The sequence below is a fragment of the Lolium perenne genome, chromosome 4 (assembly GCF_019359855.2).
Source record: "Lolium perenne isolate Kyuss_39 chromosome 4, Kyuss_2.0, whole genome shotgun sequence".
In the NCBI taxonomy this organism is placed as follows: domain Eukaryota; kingdom Viridiplantae; phylum Streptophyta; class Magnoliopsida; order Poales; family Poaceae; genus Lolium; species Lolium perenne.
Genome location: NC_067247.2, coordinates 307914837 through 307937562, shown reverse-complemented (window position 1 = coordinate 307937562; position 22726 = coordinate 307914837). Strand labels below are relative to the sequence as shown.

At 43.3% G+C, this 22726-nt stretch overlaps 2 protein-coding genes across 4 annotated transcripts; both read right to left on the bottom strand.

Annotated features, from left to right (window-relative positions):
- Nucleotides 1-6468: 6468 nt before the first annotated feature.
- LOC127296054 (serine/threonine-protein kinase ATG1c) lies at nucleotides 6469-12307 on the bottom strand. Of its 2 annotated transcripts, none has more exons than XM_051326083.2 (13): nucleotides 11810-12307; nucleotides 10930-11047; nucleotides 10787-10845; nucleotides 10577-10641; nucleotides 9617-9710; nucleotides 9445-9525; nucleotides 9243-9348; nucleotides 8586-8658; nucleotides 8154-8509; nucleotides 7695-8035; nucleotides 7236-7461; nucleotides 7079-7149; nucleotides 6469-6976 (listed from the first exon to the last, which is right to left on the bottom strand). In XM_051326083.2, exons 1-13 carry the CDS (start codon nucleotides 12047-12049, stop codon nucleotides 6773-6775), a joined length of 2034 nt encoding a protein of 677 aa, XP_051182043.1. In that variant the 5' UTR covers nucleotides 12050-12307; the 3' UTR covers nucleotides 6469-6772. The 2 variants fall into 2 exon arrangements, with proteins under 2 accessions (XP_051182043.1, XP_051182042.1); XM_051326082.2 differs by having other exon boundaries at nucleotides 7695-8068; nucleotides 11810-12305.
- A 796-nt stretch (nucleotides 12308-13103) lies between these two features.
- Nucleotides 13104-17243, bottom strand: LOC127296055 (digalactosyldiacylglycerol synthase 2, chloroplastic). Of its 2 annotated transcripts, none has more exons than XM_051326085.2 (5): nucleotides 17174-17243; nucleotides 16461-16775; nucleotides 14912-15178; nucleotides 14156-14505; nucleotides 13104-13997 (listed from the first exon to the last, which is right to left on the bottom strand). In XM_051326085.2, the coding sequence occupies exons 2-5, from the start codon at nucleotides 16740-16742 to the stop codon at nucleotides 13499-13501; spliced, it is 1398 nt and encodes a 465-aa protein (XP_051182045.1). In that variant the 5' UTR covers nucleotides 16743-16775; nucleotides 17174-17243; the 3' UTR covers nucleotides 13104-13498. The 2 variants fall into 2 exon arrangements, with proteins under 2 accessions (XP_051182045.1, XP_051182044.1); XM_051326084.2 differs by having other exon boundaries at nucleotides 16461-16772; nucleotides 17174-17236.
- Nucleotides 17244-22726: the final 5483 nt, after the last annotated feature.

Below are 22726 nucleotides of genomic sequence, written 5' to 3'. Positions count from 1 at the left end.
GGGAGACTGTTGGAGATATGCCCAAGAGGCAATAATAAAAGTGGTTATTATATATCTTTATGTTTATGATAAATGTTTATATACCATGCTATAATTGTATTAACCGAAACATTGATACATGTGTGATATGTAAACAACAAAGAGTCCCTAGTATGCCTCTTAACTAGCTTGTTGATTAATGGATGATTAGTTTCATAATCATGAACATTGGATGTTATTAATAACAAGGTTATATCATTGTATGAATGATGTAATGGACACACCCAATTAAGCGTAGCATAAGATCACGTCATTAAGTTATTTGCTATAAGCTTTCGATACATAGTTACCTAGTCCTTATGACCATGAGATCATGTAAATCACTTATACCGGAAAGGTACTTTGATTACATCAAACGCCACTGCGTAAATGGGTGGTTATAAAGGTGGGATTAAGTATCCGGAAAGTATGAGTTGAGGCATATGGATCAACAGTGGGATTTGTCCATCCCGATGACGGATAGATATACTCTGGGCCCTCTCGGTGGAATGTCGTCTAATGTCTTGCAAGCATATGAATAAGTTCATAAGAGACCACATACCACGGTACGAGTAAAGAGTACTTGTCAGGAGACGAGGTTGAACAAGGTATAGAGTGATACCGATGATCAAACCTCGGACAAGTAAAATATCGCGTGACAAAGGGAATTGGTATCGTATGTGGATGGTTCATTCGATCACTAAAGTCATCATTGAATATGTGGGAGCCATTATGGATCTCCAGATCCCGCTATTGGTTATTGGTCGGAGAGAGTACTCAACCATGTCCACATAGTTCGCGAACCGTAGGGTGACACACTTAAGGTTTGATGTTGTAATGGTAGAACTTGAATATGGAATGGAGTTCGAAGTATTGTTCGAAGTCCCGGATGTGATCCCGGACATCACGAGGAGTTCCGGAATGGTCCAGGGAATAAGATTCATATATAGGAAGTCATTTTATAAGTTTTAAAATGATCCGGAAGATTTTATGGAAGGTTCTAGAAGGTTCTAGAAAAGTCCGGAAGAAATCAATTTGGAAGGCGGAGTCCCGAAGGGACTCCACCTCCCATGGCCGGCCAACCCTAGAGGGGGGAGTCCAAGGTGGACTCCACCTAGGTGGCCGGCCACCCCCCCCCCCCCCTCATGGAAGGGTGGGAATCCCACTTGGGTGGGAGTCCCACCTTGGGTAGGTTTCCCTACTACATGGAAGGTTTTGGGTTGGGGTCTTATTCGAAGACTTGTAGTCCAACACTTGGGGGTTCCACCTATATAATGAGGGGCCAAGGGGAGGGGGCCAGCCACCACAAGCCCTCAAGGAGGCCGCACCCCATAGTGGCCGGCCACCCCTCTCCCAAACCCTAGCCGCCCCCTCTCTCCTCCACCTCTCCCGCACGCTTAGCGAAGCTCCGCCGGAGTTCTCCATCACCACCGCCACCACGCCGTCGTGCTGCCGGATTCAAGGAGGTGCTACTACTTCCGCTGCCCGCTGGAACGGGGAGAAGGACGTCGTCTTCATCAACACCGAACGTGTGACCGAGTACGGAGGTGCTGCACGATCGTGGCACCGTGATCAAGATATTCTACGCGCTTTTGCAAGCAGCAAGTGATCGTCTACCGCAGCAATAAGAGCCTACTCTTATAGGCTTTGGAAATCTTCAAGGGTGAGTCTCGATCATCCCCTCGTTGCTCCCGTCTTCTAGATTGCATCTTGGCTTGGATTGCGTTCTCGCGGTAGGAATTTTTTTGTTTTCTATGCAACAAATCCCTACAAACTGTGGGCCACCCGGGCTTGCCGGATCTAGGCCATGCCGTTGATATACCCATAAAGTATACCCACAACATTCGGTGACCACCCTCAAGGTCCCATAGTGGATCGAGGTCTTCCATTTTGGTGGGAAGGCTCGAGGAGAATACGGTGAGGCCTTCGTGGCGTTTGGAGTGATTTGTCCTCCACGCTACTCCGACGGAGAGGATCACTCGCAAGAGTGTGAACTTCGGGATACATCGTTGTCTTCCCGTCACCTCGTTTATTCCTATACCCGAGACATTTACTTATGCACTTTACTTTGTGATAGCCTTCGTGCTTGAAGTTATATTTCTTTCTATCACATAGTTGCTTGTATTGCATAAGTTATTTGTGCACATAGGTGAACCCTAATTATATAGGTTTTGTGCTTGATAAATTAAATGCTAGTTTTATTCCGCATTTGTTAAGCCATATTCGTAAAAGTTTTAAACCTCCTATTCACCCCCTATAGGCGGTATCCATTTCCTTTCACCATTGCAGTATTTAACGCATCTCCATTCGCACCCAATTCTACGTCATCCAAAGCCGTTTTGCCGACCGAATGTGGTGGTGGTGATGGGGGGACAAGGAGATTTGTTTAACAAGTTTTAAAACACATAAAACTAGTCCCCTCCTTTGAGCATCCACAAATGATCCACCAAATCGTCTTGGAGTTGGTGATGAGTAGCTGAGTCTCGGATTTCCTGACGCATGGTGTGAAGGGCACCAAACACAACCGGCACCTGGTGATCAACATACGCAAGAGGACCCTTTGTGTGGCATGGTTTATTGTCGTGCATTGGACGCTCTCACTCACTCTCATTGATCATGTTGTGCAAGATCACACACGTAGTCATCACGTCTGTCACTTGATCTTTTGACCAGGTAAGAGCAGGGTATCGTACAATAGAAAATCGAGCTTGGAGCACATCAAATATTCGCTCGACATCCTTCCAGCAAGCCTCCTAGCACTGAGCAAACCAAGCTCTTTCCTAGAGTAGGTCCTAAGATTATCTTCATAAATGTTGACCACCTTGAATCGATGGCATATGCTATGTAGTATACAGAGGAGAATGGCCTTCAACAAGCTTGACGAACATGTACACTAGAGCACACAGCAACACGTTGATGTCATTGTGATATCCAACCATACCGAATAAAGCATGCCAAATCCACAGACCTTGATCTACCACTGCCTCAAGTACCACGATGCAGGCTCCTTTGTGACGTTTTTTACATTCCTTACCAAGCAAACACGCAGTTCTTCCATGCATAGTGCATGCAATCGATGCTTCCAAGTATTCTAGAAAATCCTCTTACTGCATTCTGTACCATGATCCGGGCAATGTCTTCTATAGCGGGTGTTCTCAAGCAAAGTTCTCCAAATAATACCACCAATGCCATGTAGAACCGATAAATGCACTCAATGGCAGTGGACTCAGCCATGTGCATGTAGTCATCCTGTGTACCAGCTGAAGCTCCATAGGCAAGCACCCTCAAAGCAGAAGTGCACTTCTGGATCGGGGAAAAGCCAATAGTGCTAACACAATCTTGCTTGCAAACGAAGTAGGTGTCATACTCCTTGATGCCCAACACAATATTCATAAATAGCTTCTGGTTCATCCTGAAACGACGCCAAAATGTCACATCACCGTGCAGTGGATCATCGGCAAAGTAATCGATGTACAACATGCAATAGCCCTCCAACCTCTATCCTGGCTTGCTCTTGCACCACGCGAGCCTTGAGCCTCCCTGCCGTGGCTTCAAATCCCGGGCGTACATGGCTAGAAGGAAAGATAGGATCTTCATATGCTCATCGTCATCAGCGGCAACGGCAGCAACAGCGACCTCTTCCTCTAGTTGAGCGGCTAGCATCTTCTTGTCGTCGGAATCCATGCCGACAAAATGTGGAACACCTTGCAAAGCAAGAATATCACGTGGGGCCTCGAAATTATTGGCAGACGCCTCCCGATGGCGGAACTAGGGTCGGTGGATGGCAAGGTAGGCTGGGTGTGTGTTTGCTCGGTGGCCCGGCCATTTCCGATGGTGGGAAATGGCAGAGTCGGAGAGGGGTGGTGCCTGCAGCGGTCCGACATGTGGGATGGGAGAGGGAAGAAATGAAGTTATTTTCCTGTACGATCGCCGGCAAAGCTGGCCCACTTGGGGTGGGGGGAGTGGAGATTCTCTTGTAGTTTGGGTTGGGGGGGGGGGGGGGGCTTAACAAATGACCAAGGATTGAGTGGTAGAAGGGTCGGACTTGGTCCATTGGCCCAATGGCGGACCCAAATAAGTTTTCCAAGTCCATGCAAACTGCAAGTATAAGTGTTTAAGACTCTATTTTATGTTTAAACTTGATTTTCTTAGGTGGCCGAGAGAGAAATAAGAATGATAATTTTACCTTCTCTCAGCTAAGGGATAATCTCTTAGAAAATGTGAGAATATTATTTTCTCTGTTGTGCCATATGTCTTCCCTTAGAAAATCATTTTTACTAAAATTTAACTAATTTGTATTAATTCTAAGGATGATAATAAGAGACCATGCATTATACGATTTATATCTATTGCCTTCTCTAGAGTGGAGTCTTAAGGGAAGACATATAGTTTTTCTCAGAAGTGGAAAGAATTGCTGACAACAACAAAGTGGAAAGAATTTTATCAGAAAGAGAAATGGTACTTAAAGTTTCAATCTTACAAATTGTCAGCCTTTGGCCTCGGGATTCTCTGAAAATTGCAAAGAAAATTTTTACGATACATTTCTATTTTGCACAAAGTATGCAATTTTGCTTACATACTCCTATAACCTATTACCACTAGATGCTAAAATACATCCAGTGTTTTGAAAAAACATGTGGGCCGGAAACTAGCCGAAACTAGTGCCAAACCCTTATCTCCCATTGGTTGACTTTAAAGGTAACATCAAGGTCCTTTAGTTATGGCCAGAATCTCTTACCTGATAATGTCACTTGGGAAGACACTAATTTCCAGAAGCATACGTTTCTTGATTTCTGAAGAAGATTGGTCAGACATTGTTCAATATTGCTCCTCCTGGAGGCTGGAGGAGGGGAAATCGTCAGCCCGATTGACATGCCCAGGGCTTTATCTTTATCTTTTTTTATTAAAGGATCGTCGATCTATTAATAGTACTTCTTCCGTTTAAAAATAGGTGTCTTAATTTTTTTCAGATACAAATGTATCTACAACTAAAATATATCTAGATACATCTGAATTTAGACAAAACTAAGACACTTATTTCTGGACGGAGGTACAAAGTACATAAAAAAATAATAACAAATCACAATTTGATCTTTTGGCCATTTAGCGACGACTAGTACCAGAGCTATCCGAGCCATCATCATCGCTCCTCCATCACCGCAAAGTTTCATGTGTTAGAGTGTATGAAGATAGAGTAAAGATCCAGTTAGCGGACATTCGAGATTGATCATGGTGAGAACAAACGGCTCTCTCACAGCTCGCCGTTCATTTTTACCTTACTGTTGGTCTTCCATTTGTCGGTTATTAGAGTCTGTTTTGCATGTCTGGCTATATTAGCGGCAGGTACACGGGAGCATATGCTTCCTTATTATAAAATGCATGTTACGCATATTTGAAATTTTAAAACATTGAAACGAAAAATTCACAAGTACATCTTCACGTGCTACACATTCACAAAATCGTTTCATGAAAAATCGATTTGACGCGTGGCGTGTGTAAAGACAAAATTCAATGGAAAAATAAGTCTTTTCAGAAGATAAATTTTCCCTTTTTTTACATAGATCATAAAAATATTGGTTCCTCGCGAAACTTGACGAACACCCATATATTATGGAGATGTACATGTAGAACTTTTGTAATTTTATTTTTTTGACATTTTAAAAAATATTTTTTTATAGAGAGAGCATATGCACCTAGGAGCCGAATTAAATTTCACCAGTGCCTCAGCTTATAAAGATAACTGAGTGTAATTTTTCATAAAAAAACAGAACATACACCTTACATTGGAATACAAGTATGCTACTCCCTCCAATCCATATCAATTCTCGCTGATTTAGAACAACTTTGTACTAAATCAACTACAACTAGTATGGATCGGAAGGATTACCAAACTTTAGACCACTTTGCCCTTTTGAACTCATGTGAATTACCCGTGGTTTCCACGATCGTTTATGACGCTGTTAGGGCCATAGATCATGTAGGATATGCAGCTCCCGCATCATTGTGCTAGCGATTCTTATGAAGGAACGCAGTATGCATATAAAGCATTTCCAAACTAGATGCACACCCAAAGGAAAGGAGGAGAAACTAATGTCTTGATCACCACAAAAGAATGCCTAGATGCATAATCATGGAACTAAAAAGAGGAGAGGCTGTTGTTTTAATCGCAGCAACATAATGCTTACAAACTAAGAATGAACGAAAGAGGAGACTGATGGTTTAGTTCCAAAGTTGTGGTCGAACACTTACAAAAAAAAAAAAAAAAAAAAAAAAAAAAAAAAAGTGGGGCCAAATGACACAAGCAGCCATCTACATAATGCAAAGTGCAATTTACTCGTGTTTTTATTGCTCCTGGCTCAGTAAATAACTAGTTCCATTTCCACGCGTAAGGTAGATTGAACCAGGCATCATAAGTGCGAAACATAGACTGGCAATAGGACACCTCCAGTGTTGTGTAAGAGCTCAGTAAATAAATAAAAAGGAAGCAGTCTGTTTACATTATGGCCATGGTTATCCTTGAGCTACAGCTCAAATTGGAACAGAATAAACCATGCATAAGTAAAACACACACGCACACACACAAGGCTCACGTTATGACAGTAGTTTGGGCAAGTTACACTTGATTCCCGCTACCTTCTCTACTTGTAGCATCTCTAGCATGATTATCTTACACGCCCTTGTTTGGGCCAACAAATATATTTACAAATGAAAGAATATTGTACAAGTTGACCCGAAGAAGACCCACCAGCAGCAGTCAGTTCCCCTGGCACTGCAATTGGCTAAGCCTAGTGTTGAGGGCTTCAATGTATGAGCGCAGTCGGTGTCGGTCAGATCTTGTTAGGGACAAAGGGGGATTGAGGGCGAGCGAGGGTGCCTCGATCAGGAGAAAGCGCAGCATGCATATTGCCTTTGTATACCGTGACACGGCAATTGCAACTTTCCCCATCATCTCATCAACCTGCCATTTAAGATCAGAAATAAAACAAATCAAGTAGATGCACGAAAGGTAAAACAACGGTAACAGAATTTTCTGGGATGGAAGAGGAAGTGCTTCACTTACACCACCATGCCTTCCAAATTCAAGTGCAGATTGAAATATTATTTCGACCGCATCGGGCATAGCTGTAGCATCTGCATGCATCAGCGCACTATCAGCATAAAAAAAGAGTCTTGCCAACAGATAATAACGGTTCATGGCCCTAAGCAAGGTATAGTACCAGGTATCTGTCCTACAGTGCTGGCAAGTTCTTCAGCATATTCAACAGCAATGAGAAACTGCCTCTCAATCTGCATGGACTCATCATCAGCCATATTGATATCGTGCGAAGGACTCTCTCTTGCAGATGAAGCCGCATAGGAATTGCATATGTGAATTGCTTGCTTCCATGTTGCAAGAACAATTAGCTGGATAGAGAATGCCTCTAAGTGCCTACCACCTTTTATCTTCAGAGATTTGGGTGGTTTGATCAGCAAAATAAAAAGTGAAGTTAGCAGTCGCATAGAAAATACTAACAAACTTCATGCAGATCAATGTAATACAAGAGATTTTGCTGCAGTAAGAAAAGCACACAGACATTTGAACAGAAAGTTACAATATCTCAAGAGGATGAGATGAAATAAAGTAGGAAAGCAAGGAGGGTACAGAGACTAGCAAGTCACCAAGCAGATAAATTTACCTCTTCTTTGACCAACTCCACTATAGCAGATGCATACTGCCCCAATAATCTAATCCTGGTCAGATAATCAGATGGTGGTTGATCCAAGCCATCGCTAAGGTAAGCAGATCCCTGTGAAGTACCAGATACTGGAGAACAATGACTGTCCAAGCTACCAGTTCCAGCAGACTGTTGCCTGTTTATTGTGGTGCCATGTATTGGCACCGGTGCACTCGGAGCAACCAACTTTGGAGGCGAAACAGAAGGATTGTCATATTTCAATAGCAAGTTGCGCTGTTGAGAGGCACTTGTTGAAGAAGAGGATCCTTCCTGATGTCCAGACACAAAGACATATTCCTGATCTACAAACTCTAATGAATCAATGATAGGGGAATCTACATTACAAAGTCAAAATAATAAATTCAGTAAGAACTATTCATAATGACGATAAGGAAGCGTGTGATAACCACAACAGAGTACCTTCTCGATAACCACCTTTAGGATCATTTCCTTCACCAATCTTGCTTTCCTTAGTCCTTTTTCCAGTATGGTCCAGACGTTGAGTACTAGGTACATGATTGTTACCCATAATATATCTGGAGAATAGACTTGGATGCTTCGATGGGCTCTGACCCGAAGTTTTATCCGACTTTTTATTTATAGAAAACCCATCAGATCTCAGTGGGCTATTGTTCTCAGGAACAGGACTCTCATCCTGTCCAGTTGACAAGTCTAAAGGAAATGGCATGCAATCTTCTTGAGAACTTTGGCTTGAAAGCCTCGTTGGACTGCTTTTAATGAAGGGAAAGCCATCTCTTGTGTCTGATGGTGTCTGACTGCCGATGTGATACAGAATATCAAACACATGGCATGATGTGATGCAAAGAGCAAAAATTAACACAAAGATATTACCTCAAGGCTCTCTCTGGAGGATGTTCAAAAAGAAATGGATGGTTCACAAACTCTTCGACCGTAAGGCGTTCCACTGCATCAAATACACAGATTAGTTTAGTGTCGTTAATACCCGCTCTTATGTATCGTAACAAATTGCATAAATGCGCTTTAATCTATTTCTTCTGAACAACTCACAGCGTTTAATTATACCCAGCACTGGTCACTAGTCCTAATTTTCAAATAGAGAAACAGTACATTTGTGATGACTTTTGAAATTAATACTTGCACAGGCAAATATTGCATTAATAAGGAATGATCTTCCACTGCTGCAACCTATTTCACAACTTCACATATTGTTACAACAGATTTCTAATACCCAGAGACCTTTAGTTTAACAATGATTGATTCTGTGCTACAAAAAATATCATCTGAACTGTTGAGGCATGCTAAGTTGAACACTAAATTCAGGAAAAGTTCAAATGAAGTCAAAGAGAAGGAAAAGGGGCCAATTATGATGCCGCCTAAATCTACTCTTGAGTGGTACCATTCATGTTCTTCCAAATATCTGCTAGGTGTGCTGAATACTTCACTCTACCAGATAGAAATATAACAAATAAAGACGTGACTGAAGATCCATGAATAAATTATGTTTATATGATACACAATGATTTGTACCTGAATTGATTCGCAGTAACTTTCTGCACAAGTCAATGCACTCATGGCTCAACTCACAACCAGGTGGAAATAGTAATTGACCTGATTTTAGTATGTTTTTCATCAACTGATGAAGTAACAATTTTTTCCATTAGCAGTTGTAGGCACATACTATTTCAAGAATCGTGAAGTAATCATATCATATTACAAATAAGAGAGAAACCTGGATTTGATTATCCCCATTAAAAGGTGGAGATCCAGTAACAAGTTGATATAAAATAATACCAACACTCCACAGATCTGCCTGTTCTGTCGGGAATCGAGAACAAACAGAGTCAAGAAAACGTAACAGTCGTTCGCAAAATCCATAGGGAAACAAAAAAGAAAGCCCTGACCTTTGCATCATACTTGTGAGCTTGCATGACTTCTGGAGCCATGTAAAGTGGTGAACCACAAAGTGTTTCGGCTAGACCAGAAGGCTCCAAGAATCTGCTCACACACATACACCCAAATAAATGAATGTAACAAAAACAGATAAGTATCAGAGGCCTGACATACAAATGCTATCCGGTAGTTGACGTCTTCATTAGTCTATTAAACCACGTGATACAAACATCATCGATCGGTGTGGAGAGGAATCTGAGGTGCTAGTTTTGCAAACAGGTGTAATTTTCAAATGTTGCTAAAACCATCTCAAAATGAAGTACAGCATGTTTTTCCGTCGAAGTATTTGCAGAGAAACTTCGCTTATTGTGGAAATTTTCTTCTGAAATGTGGGATACTTCTTTTGTCCGCAATGTTCACATATCATTTCTGATCACAGGAGGTACTGCAGACATGACAACTTTTCAACTTGATACTGCAGATTTTTGCTAAAATTAGGTAAAATTAATCGACCATTCAAAGATGTAAGCCCATTAAGCGTTAGGATTAGATAGTGTGCATTTTACAACTGAAGCAGAATAGTAACCTACTACCGCAGGATACACATCAGTTAAGAAAGGAGCAGACCCTTTTGGCCATGGCGTGGTGTCCGTTCCAGTATTCTGGTTCACGCCGGTTGTCATAGTGCTAGTCTCTCAGAGAAGATAAAACCACATAGTGTTGAAAAACTAACAAAAGCTGATTGACCCGACAAAAAAGAGATGTACCAGCACGGAAAAAAGGGTGTAAAGGATAACCGAAAGCAATATGTATGCCAACGTTTTGATATGCAGTGTTATGCCAATGCTTAACTATAAGATAGATAAAAGTAGGGATTTGCAATTCAGTTCACAAAACAAATGTCGTGTGCGAAAAGTAACAACTAATATTCTATCCCCGGAAATGAAAGAAACAGAACAGAAGTAACTCACTTTGCAAATCCAAAGTCGGCAATCTTCAAGATGGAAGTTGCACTATTTGCAACAAGAAGAATGTTCTGTTTGGACAAACACAAAATGTAGAATTCAAAGGTTTAGAAAAAATCAAGCAACCATACAAAGAGAGCATATTTCTCATGTCGGCTCCCAGTCATGAAATACACAGATACAATGGAAATGAATACTTAACAGCGACAAACTGACCTGTGGTTTAAGATCCCGATGAACCACGTTCTTTTCACGAAGCATCTGCAGACCACATGCTGCAGAAACAAGAGATTACGAACAAGCCACACAGAAATCAATCAACCATGCCAAAGAGACAGGGGATTGAGGAAGATGCTTGCCTAGCTGCCGGATGAAATGTTTAGCAACTGCTTCAGGAACCCTTTTGTGCCGTAGAAGATAAGAGTACAAGTCACCACCTCGACAGTACTCCAATATGAGATATATCCTCTTACCATCCTAAAAGCAGTATACAAGACAGCGACATATCAATTACAGTAACATTTATGTATGATCATATGAAAGAATTGTTATTCCCTCCATATCACAAATATAAGACATTTTCAAGATTTACCTTCGACCATTAATGTTCACTACTCCCTCCGATTCATATCAATTGTCGCTAATATGGATGTATCTAGACACATTTTAGTTCTAGATACATCGGAGGGAGTATAATATAATCAATTAATATGAATCGGAGAGAGTATAATATTTGTATAAAACACGCAAGAAAATTATATGATCACTATACTTTCGAGACAAATCTACACATGTGATTTACAAGTTCCAACTCTAAATATTCAAATAATACTTATAATCAAAGTTGTAAAAGGTTTGACTTAAGATATGTCCAAAGAGTCATCCAGCTGTGACATAATGTTCTGCAATCATTGTGGATAAAAACTAAATCTTTGCTGAATACCGAGCAGCACTAGGAGGGAGGAGGTATTAATATGATTCACTTACAGCATGCTGAAATATGAGGGGCCTACTAATTCTAATCGTGTAATTTCTTTAAATCATTCCACCATCAGAGAGAGACATCAAGTTCCGGTCAATCATTTGCTTGGGTTCTAGTACTACCACCTAGGAAGCGTCCCCGAACCCAAATCGAACTCAGAACCCCCAATTCATGGCGCAACAGGCCAATACGCAGGAGAGACGGATCGAAATCGAGTGCGCGGGAGATAGCGTGGTGGGAGCAGGGAGAGAGGGTACCCGGATGGAGTCGTGGAGGGCGATGACGTTGGGGTGTCGGATGCTGCGGAGGATGTCGACCTCGGAGAGGAGGCTGTCGCGGAGCTTGCTGCTGAGGCGCTCCATGGCGATCTCCTTGACGGCGACCTCGGTGCCCCTGGCGAGGTGCCTCCCCAGCCAGACCCGCGAGTAGGCCCCCGACCCGATTTGGCGGAGCAGCATGTAGTCCCCCACCCGCCGCTCGGCGACGCGGTCCTCCATCGCCACGCCCGCCGTCGTCCGGCAGCTGGGGAGTTTACGGCGCCGTCGCGGATTAGCCTCGGCTTAGCCGGTCGGTCGGTCGGGCGGCGGCGGTGGGGGAGATGGAGATTCCGCCGCTGGGAGAAGCAACCGTGTTGGTGTTGCTGCGCGGAACGGGAAAACAAACGGAGAGAAGAGGAAAAAACAGAGAGAGAACCAAAACGGAGGCAGAGCCAGGTCTTCTTCTTCTTCACTCGTGGTTATCCCTATCCTCCTTCCTCTGCTCCTGCTCTCGCCAGATTCCTCCGTCTGTAGCAAGATTCTGCCTGGTGGAATATGATATACCCGTCTGTTTTGGCCACAAGCGCACATCATATATGTTGATGTTCTTTTTTGCTAAAATAGAGAACATATACATATTTGTGTAGCGACCTGCTCCAACTTATTTGGTACTACCTCCTTTAAATGAATAAGGTTTATTTATTTTGAAAAATCAAGTCAAGAAAAGTTTAACCAAACTTTGAGAAAATCTAAACAAATATAATATTCTAAAGATTTCATATAAAAATATATTTCATGATGTATCTAATGATACTCCTTCCGGTCCATATTACTTGATGCTAAAGTGGATGTATCCACAACTAAAACGTGTATAGATACATCTATATTTGCATCAAGTAATATAATCGGAGGAAGTATATTTTTGTATTTTACAAGTTGATATTTTTTACAAAAACTTAATCAAATTGTACATGGTTTGACTTTTACGAAATAATATAAACATTATTCATTGGAGTCATTGGAGCGGGGAGTATTAACACAGTGTGTGGTTGATGATTGAACTGTGTTTTGCCAACATTTTCGTGTACCAGTTGGTTAAGGAATTTCGGTCGGAGCCGTGTTAGGTACTCGGAGAATGTATCCGATGATGCGTCCAACCGGGGGTCAATTGCTACCAGAAGCAAAGACGACGCCTCACGTCATCGCTTGCTGGTTGGTGTTGCTGCTGCTGCTGCTCAGCACGCAGTCCACCAGAAAGCATTCCAATGGTTTTAACAAGTGGCACACAGGAACAGGAAAATGAAAATACACAAGACTTTTTCAAGTAGACAAGGAACAGCAACACAGAGAATGTTGCGAAACAAGAGCAGCTTTACACGGCAGTTGTTGTCACATGTTACAGAGCACACGTGCTACATGACGACCAGACCACAGCGTCGTCGAGGGTTTCAACTTTCTCGTTTACAAGAGCACTTCACCTGCTGTACACTGTACAATTACCGCCAGATATGATGCGTCAGATGAAATTGCAGTTCCACCAATACCAGAAAGTCAGAACAAGGGCCTGTCAAGTTGTAATCCTTTTGGAGCAAACAGATGTTTCTGTTCCTGAGTTAGTTCCCTGAGCCCAACCAACTGGACTGCGATTAGTCCTGATTGCACCGTCGATGTCAGCAGCATCAAAGGAGGCTATAGCCCCTGGTGAGGCCTCCAGCCAAGCTCCTTGCGCTGCTGCTCATCGGGCTGCAGGCTATTCGGTATCGCACCAAACACCCAGCGGGCAGCCTCAAACCCAGAGATTGTATTATGGACAAACGCCGATGCCTCCTCCATGTTCTTCTTCACCTCGTCCGGGTTGATGTACATAAAACGCTGTGAAGAGGGAGGATGTGCCTTCGTGGGCGTGGCTGGTGCGATATCAGCAACCCTGACAAACCTCTCTGTCGCTGCCTCCCAGGAAAGCTCGTGTCTCATTTCCTCTGACAGTGGAACTGGCTCTCCCGCCAGCGCTGCCATGGTTAGTCTCACAAACTCTTTCTCGGTGCTGTACAAGTGGCAGTTCGGAAACCTTTTGAAGAACTCGTTTGAAGGATGGTTTGCACAGATCACGATCTTTCCCATCGCCAACGCCTCTGCAGTTGTAGTGCAAACTACATCTGTTGTGCTTGGGTTTATGAAAACCTTGTAGCTGAAGCAATACATAATATAACTAGATTAGATAAGGAGTAAATTGATGACATAAAAGCACTTTCAGGTTTAAAAAAAGTTATCTGCATGAAATAACTTGTGTGGTCAAAAAATTAAGGAAATAAAAAACAAAATAATAGGAAAACCACAGAAACTCACTCATGAAATATTGAATCTGCATGGTCGCGACCAGGATAGACTCTGACATCTAGACTGAGTTTCTCAGCTGCTGCTTTAACTCCATCAGAATCTTCTCCACTGCCATACAGCTCCATCTTGAGTCCAGACAATTCCTTTTGGTGCTTCTGAAGCAGCTGGAGCAGCTCTGTGTAACCTTTACTCCAGACCATCTTTCCAATATAATATGCACCCTTGAAGAATGAATGATCTCCTTGAGAAATCTGCCGATGCTTTAATTTGCCAATTTCAATAAATTTGGGATTCACGCCATGAACATTACAAATTACAGATCTGGGGACTTCCTGAGTTGCTGCCGATAATCTTATAACCTAGAAAAAATTAGCGAGTAACAAAAAGTCAGAAATGGCACATAGCAAAGTAATAAATCTAAAGAGTACATTGTCCTAACGAAGAGAAAATTGGAGCACATCTTTGCATATCAAATTATGAAAATATGATGTTCGTGTACCAATACAAAATATGTATAAATTATTGTTCATGAATGCATTACAGCAGTGCATTATGCCAGTGCATAGAAAGTGAGACAGACCCTAGCTAGACAATAACATCAAACACTATGCAAACATGATAATGCCAGTGATACTGTCCATGTTACATCCAGCTCACAGAAACTGGAAAACTAGTAGGTTGTATAAAACCAACTGGGTGTTAATACTTAATCAAAACCTTGAAATAAAATGAGAAGTAGACAGAATAGAAAGTAAAACTGCTAACCTTATGGCAATAGATGTCGGTGACCCAAGAATTGATATATTTTAAGAGAAATGCCTGAAGGTACCCATTTCTCTCCCTCTTCACGTATTCCAGATAATTGGTGTGAACAACACCTATAACTTTACGGAATTTGGTTTTCCACCTCCGTCCATGATGGTACCATGTAAGATGTTCTGGCTCTTCTAGAACTGCAATATCTGCTCTCTCATCAGATATGGTCTCGGTTATATCCCCAACAGGTAGAATGCTTCTTTTATCCGTAGAGAACTGTGTATGTTCATAATCATATTAGTCACCATGCTATCAAAAGATAAAAAATGTTTTATACCATTAGATAATTTCCTTCCCCTCTCCTTCTACGCTCAGTTTACTGCTCTATCATTAAAGGGGTGAACACAAATTATGTACTTGCAGTGCTTCTCAGTTTCTGCTCGTCCTATGCTCTACTACCACAAGTTCGCTGCTAATCACAGCACTGAAAGTGCAGGATGCATAAACGCTTCAAAAATAAATCACCATGTACTACTCTACTTTGCTAATACTTTTTAATATCCAACAAAGAGGGCAGAAAATAGCATTCTACTCCTTTTTACTTCCACAACTAAGATAAGCTCACAGAGATGCCTGTACAGTTGCATACATGAGCCCAGATGCCAGAACTCCTGATGTATTTTGCATCTTGAATGGAGTGGGAGGCTTGGTTTCAACTTTAAAGCAAGCAGTAAACTATATGACATGCACCTATATAGTAAACTATATGACATGCACTTCAATATTTCATCATGGTAACATGAGATAATTATATATCTTGGCGATCTGTTAAATCACCATCTTACTATCTACTACTTTACTTCGCTAAAAAAAATTAGTATCAGCCAAAGAGGCAGACGATGCTACAACTGCATTCTACTCCATTTTAGTTCCACAACTAACATAAAGCACGGAGATGATTGTACAGTTGCATAGATGAGCCCAAACACCAGTAGGTGAAACATATTTTTGCGCCTCAAATAGAGTGGTAGGCTTTTTTTAGCTTTCAAGCAAGAAGTAAACTATATGACATGCACCTATACAGTAAACTATAAGCATGCAATTTAGTATTTCATCATGATAACAGGAGATAATGATAATATATCTTGGCGATCTGTTAAAATTTACCTTGGCGGGATAGAAATTTATGTTGAATCTCCACTTCGCTACTAATTACAGCACTGAATGTGCAGGATACATAAAAGCTTCAAAAAAAAACAGCACTTACTGTCTACTACTCCACTTGGGTAATAATTTTTAGTATCCAACAAAGAAGCAGAAAATAACATTCTACTCCATTTTAGTTCCATAACTAAGATAAGCTCACAGATATGTCTGTGCAGTTGCATAGATGAGCCCAAACGCCAGTACTCCTGATGTACTTTTGCGTCTCGAATGGAGTGGGAGGCTTGGTTTAAACATTTAAGCAAGTAGTAATATGACATGCACTTAATCACAATATTTCATCATGATAACAGGAGATGATGATGACATATCTTGGCAATCTGTTGAAATTTACCTTGGCGGGATAGAAATTTATGTTGAACCTCGGCAACGGCCCGGTCCGCTCCTCAAGCCACCGCCGCACATAGCCCTCTTGTTCCGCCGGCGAGCCGAATTTCATCTTGTTAGGATAAACCAGCACCTGGTCCCCCTTTGAGAGCCACGGCACCACCAGCGTAACCTCCCATTCCCCGGCCTTGGCGAGGTAGGCCGCGCGGAACAGGGGGTTGACGGCGGTGCCGGTCATCCACGGCAGGCTCGCCGTGGTGAATATCGTGATGTGCTGCCTCCTCGCCATTGCTGCGCGGAACCACCCCACCGCACGCGGCTGCTGCAATGTCCAACAGATACCGCCCACAGGCCCTTAAATGATGCAGTGTGATCGAACAAATTGTGGGTGACAGTAACAGGGGCATCCAGTCCCCCCCCTATTTACCCCATTTCCATATTACATTGGGGAAGAATTGATTCATTCGGTGTGGATCAAAAGGTGGCGATTCAGGGGCATCGAATTCGGCGCCCACGAGTGTAATCATGGTCAGCGCATACATCGCCATACGACGGCCCCAGGAATCCGAGAAAGGAGATCCGACGGTAGACACAACCTAGCTATATCATTCGATGATTTGAGCACCAGTATGCGTCTAATCGAGCAAGCTGCGAGACCTAACTGCGATTCAGAGACGACCGGAGGGGAATTGGGGGCGGAGGAGGGGGAGGAGCAATTACCTGTGCGATGGGTGGCGCCGCGGTTGGAGAGGAAGGGCAGAGGGGAGGAGGGAGATGAGTGCCGGGTGCAGATGGGGTATCAACACACCTGTCCTGTCCCCGTCGTTTCGTCCGGGGCGGAATCGGGACCCGCCAGAATCTCGGTCCTGTGGGCCCGGGTTCTCAGTACAGCCGGGCTGGGCCGAATCACCGGTAGCGGCTTGGACCTCCAAGATGTTGCCCGCTAACCAAATTCCGGCCCAGATATTAACAGGCTGCAAAAGTCGGCCCGAAGATGATTCCATAGAAAAAGTTGGCCTTGAAAGATGGTTTGGCTAGTTATTATGCATAAAAGCACACTACCCCTAAAGAAACATAAAATATGCATTGCAAATGCTATACTTCATGGTAAATGGTACTACCTCCATTTCATAATATAAGAGCGTTTTAGCAAACTAAGTTTGGTAAAACGTCTTATGTTTGGAATAGAGAGATGCTAAATACATTGAAGATACTTAACACATGATGTACACGGTAGAGCACGCCATGTCATCTTTGTCGATGGTCAGTCAAATCGGTGGCATTAAGGCAAGTATGGTAGGATGATGTCAATCTTTTATGAGTAGAACAAGGTGAAAAAATCGGTGATTTGAAGGGGAGAGAAAGGGAGAACTGACAACCCACAAGTATAGGAGATCACAACAGTCTTAGAAGGAAGTAAAACCCAAATTTATTGATTCGACACAAGGGGAGCCAAATAATATTTATAAGTTTTAACAGATGAGTTGTCAATTCACACCTAAAAATAGACTTGCTCACAACAGTTTATCAGTAGTAACAGTTTTATATCAGTGGTAGTAGTGAAGTAACAACAGTAGCGAAATAAAAACAGCAGTAGTGATGATTGCAGTAGACAACAGGATTAAAATAATGTAGGCACAGGGATGGATGAACGGGCGCTGCATGAATGAGAAAGTCCATATAATAGCAATACTTGGGCATTGCAAATAATAATAATATAAGCATCCTAGTATAATATAACCATAGGCACGTGTTCCTATTTAGTCATGCGTGCTCGCAATGAGAAACTTGCACGACATTTTTTGTCCTACCAGCCCGTTGCAGCAGGGCCTCTAGGAAAACTACTGGTAATTAAGGTACTCCTTTTAATAGAGTACCAGAGCAAAGCATTAACACTCTGTGAACACACGTGATCCTCACATCATAGTCACCCCCTCCGGTTATCCCAGTTATTGTCATTTTGGGCCTCGGGTTCCGGACAACAATATGTGCATACAACTTACAAATATGATCAAAAAAATAACTATCAGCACGAATCAATAACCTGTTCAGATTTGAGATCATGGCACTCGGGCCCAAAGTGGCAAGCATTAAGCACAACAAGTTGCAACAATGTCAAAAATACTAACAAATGATACTAGGCACTATGCCAATAACAATCTTATAGCTATTACATGACCAATCTCATCGAATCCCTACCATCCCCTACAGCCTACAACGGGGAATTACTCACACGTAGATGGGGGAATCATGGATGGTTGATGGAGAGGCATCGGTGATGGCGATGGTGATGATCCCCTCCAAATTCCCGTCCTGGCAGGGTGCCAGAACGGAGTTTCTGGTCCCCGGATTGTGGTTTCTGGTGGCGGCGGAGCATGGAACTCTTTCTGGAAAAACGTCGCCCCCCTCCCCCCGGTTTTCAGGTCAGGAGGCTTATATAATGCGAAGGAGAGGTCGAGGGGGTGGAAGAGGCGGCCAGACCACCCCTTGGCGCGGCCAAGGCATGGCCTGCGCCAAGGGTAGGTGTGGGCCCCTCGTGGTCCCCTCCGTCTCGTCTTTGGGCTCCGGGAGTCTACAGGTGAAATATGAGTTTTTCTATATTTTCTGGAAATTTTCCTGAAAGTTGGATTTCTGCACAAAAATGAGACACGAGAGCAATTCTGCTGAAAACAACGTTAGTCCGCATTAGTTGTATTCAAAACACACAAGATAGAGGGCAAACAACAACAAAAGTGTTCGGGAAAGTAGATAAGTTTTGGCCGTATCAAGAACAAATATGGTTTCTTTATGTTAGGTATGAGGTTACAGATAGCTCGCCAAGTGAAGGTAAGACATTTCTCTTCATCATACCAGTATTTTACTCACACTTTTCTAATAAAATTTAATCACCATTGTTTTCATATACACGCAATCATAACGGCTAGAAATGACACTAAGAAAAACATATTATTAATATAATCTCTTGTATTCTCTAGATGTGATTGCATAAGAAAAGATCTTATCTTCACCTATGGTATTCTATATGCAGTGGTAGACCTTAGGATAAGAACTTTGGAGGTTTTAGTGTTTATGGACCTTGCAGTTGGATGGATGGCGGTGCATCCACCATCAAAGACCGTCAATGGTATATGCTTTGACTAACATTATAATTTGCAATCTTACATGAAAGTCGCGTGCACCACTATGAAAGTAGGCACACATACCCTATGCATATGAGAACCTCAGAGGGTGTAGTCTACGACTTGTGAGAAGATTCCACCACATAGAACCTAACCAGCTAAATTCACGGGTAATTAATTTTGTTTTCGAAAAGTCCACCAATCTATTCATAATACTCAACATCGGTACAAGAAATATCTAAAAGTAATAAAAATTACAAACATGTTCTTGGACCACATACAATGACTACAAGCACTCGAGCGAATCGAAGATGCGCCGCCGTCCTTGCCCCTCTCTCACTTGAGACGTTGTAGTAGACATACGTGAATGGATCATAGCAAATAAGAGGGGGTGAATGGACGCTACGCAAAGTTTTAGCCTTTTTCAATTTTTAGTGCAACGGAAGTAAATGTGATAGCTTTGATGCTCAAGGTGATCCTAGTATGATCCTAGACAAGTGCAACAAGTAAAGGAACCAAGCAAGATAGTAAGAGTAAGGAGCTGGACAACCGGAGGGCGCGGAGACGAGGCGAGGTTTGTTTCCCGTAGTTCCTCCCACAAAAGGGAGTACGTCTGCGTTGAGGAGGTGCTAGCCTCACACAAGAGGCTAGGCGGCCACACCACGAAGGAAGGCCTCACCTTCTTCCTCGAGAGAGCTCCACGAAGGGGCTCCCCCTTCTCCACTATGGCACCGGTCGAGGCGGTGGTTCCTTCACAAGGTTGGAGCGAGCTCCACAACACTAGGAGGCTCCCAACAACCTATGGGGCTAGCACAACACCAAGCTAGCCTCCATAGGTGCACTTCTTCCAAGATCCCACCATAGGAACCCTACCAACAAGATCCACTAAGGACTACCACGAATTGGTGAAATCTCTCTTGGTAGAACGATAGATCGGTGTCTCCTCCACCACTCCTCAAAGTATGAGAAAGATTGATTGGTAGGTAGGAAGATCCACTCAGTTTGAGCTCATCAACAAATGGAGGAGAGAGAGAGAAGAGCTAAAAAAACGAGCTGGGGAAGAAGGGGGCTTTATATAGGTCTCCTCAAATCCAACCGTTATGTGCAGTTTCTACCTAAGCGGTAGTACCGCTTGGTACTACCGCTTTGGTAAGCGGTACTACCGCTCTGGATTCGAAATCCCCACAGAACTTGTCCACGTGGACACATAGTGGTACCGCTCGAGGTACCGCAATGGCCTCCAGAGCTTACTGGATCCCAAGCGGTACCGCAGCGGTACCGAAGCGGTACTGCCGTAACTTAAGTTACGGTACTTAAGCGGTACCTTAGGCGGTACTACCGCTCAAGGTACCGCAAAGGTACCGTAACTTGTTCTGTGAGACATTTGCGTGAGAAACCTCCAGAGCGGTACGGCATAGCGGTACCAGTAGGGTAGCGGTACTACCGCTCCTGGTACCGGTAGTACCGCTTTGGCTGAAACTGCTTTTTCCTCTTTTCCTCTCCTACCATGTCACCTCGCGACACACACGCAAAACCAGAAAACCTAAGAGCTACGCTTCAGTCCTCCGATCATAATGTGTTCAGCGAGGGCACCGTACACTTGCAAATCTATCAAAGACAATCTTTGCGCACGGTTAAATACATTCAAGTATTGTCATCAAACACACAAAACACGGGATATGGATCTTGCTCTTTCAATCTCCCCCTTTTTGGTGTTTGATGACAATACAAGAATTTGCAATAAAGCATATTTAGAACTGTTTGCTGATACGCGTACATCACGCGTCCGTTGGGAACCCCAAGAGGAAGGTGTGATGCGTACAGCGGCAAGTTTTCCCTCAGTAAGAAACCAAGGTTTATCGAACCAGTAGGAGCCAAGAAGCACGTTGAAGGTTGATGGCAGCGAGATGTAGTGCGACGCAACACCAGGGATTCCGGCGCCAACGTGGAACCTGCACAACACAACCAAAGTACTTTGCCCCAACGAAACAATGAGGTTGTCAATCTCACCGGCTTGCTGTAACAAAGGATTAGATGTATAGTGTGGATGATGATTGTTTGCAGAAAACAGTAGAACAAGTACTGCAGTAGATTGTATTCGATTAAAAGAATGGACCGGGGTCCACAGTTCACTAGTGGTGTCTCTCCCATAAGAATAAGCATGTTGGGTGAACAAATTACAGTTGGGCAATTGACAAATAGAGAGGGCATGACCATGCACATACATGATATGATGAGTATAGTGATATTTAATTGGGCATTACGACAAAGTACATAGACCGCTATCCAGCATGCATCTATGCCTAAAAAGTCCACCTTCAGGTTATCATCCGAACCCCTTCCAGTATTAAGTTGCAAACAACAGACAATTGCATCACGTCTGGTGCGTACTGTCATCAACAACGACATCCTCGCACAGAGCATCGATGTTTGAGCCCTCGTGGCAACAGCACATCCACAACCTTAGAACTTTCTCACACGTCCTGCATTTAATGGAGGCATGAACCCACTATCGAGCATAAATAATCCCTCTTGGAGTTAAGAGTAAAAACTTGGCCAGAGCCTCTACTAATAACGGAGATCATGCAAGATCATAAACAACACATAGGTCATAGATTGATAATCAACATAACATAGTATTCTCTATCCATCGGATCCCAACAAACACAACATATAGCATTACAGATAGATGATCTTGATCATGTTAGGCAGCTCACAAGACCCGACAATGAAGCACAATTAGGAGAAGACGACCATCTAGCTACTGCTATGGACCCATAGTCCAGGGGTGAACTACTCACTCATCACTCCGGAGGCGACCATGGCGGTGAAGAGTCCTCCGGGAGATGATTCCCCTCTCCGGCAGGGTGCCGGAGGCGATCTCCTGAATCCCCCGAGATGGGATTGGCGGCGGCGTCTCTGGAAGGTTTTCCGTATCGTGACTCTCGGTACTGGGGGTTTCGCGATGAAGGCTTTAAGTAGGCGGAGGAGATAGGTCAGGAGGCGTCACGGGGGCCCACACGCTAGGGCCGCGCGGCCCCCCTGGGGCGCGCCGCCCTAGTGTGGCGGCGCCCCGTGGCCCCACTTCGTCTCTCCTTCGGTCTTCTGGAAGCTTCGTGTGAAAATAGGCCCCTGGGCGTTGATTTCGTCCAAT

What these genes read in the sequence shown, in the direction of transcription:
- LOC127296054 (XM_051326082.2), bottom strand. Translation starts at nt 12,049, where the DNA reads ATGGAGGACCGCGTCGCCGAGCGGCGGGTGGGGGACTACATGCTGCTC. An exon ending in CCTCCAGAGAGAGCCTTGAG is followed by an intron (nt 8,510 to 8,585) that starts GTAATATCTTTG and finishes TCACATCGGCAG; the next exon opens with TCAGACACCATCAGACACAA. An exon ending in CACTGTAGGACAGATACCTG is followed by an intron (nt 7,150 to 7,235) that starts GTACTATACCTT and finishes TGATGCATGCAG; the next exon opens with ATGCTACAGCTATGCCCGAT.
- LOC127296055 (XM_051326085.2), bottom strand. Translation starts at nt 16,742, where the DNA reads ATGGCGAGGAGGCAGCACATCACGATATTCACCACGGCGAGCCTGCCG. An exon ending in CCGACATCTATTGCCATAAG is followed by an intron (nt 14,506 to 14,911) that starts GTTAGCAGTTTT and finishes AATTTTTTCTAG; the next exon opens with GTTATAAGATTATCGGCAGC. An exon ending in GCAGATTCAATATTTCATGA is followed by an intron (nt 13,998 to 14,155) that starts GTGAGTTTCTGT and finishes GTATTGCTTCAG; the next exon opens with CTACAAGGTTTTCATAAACC.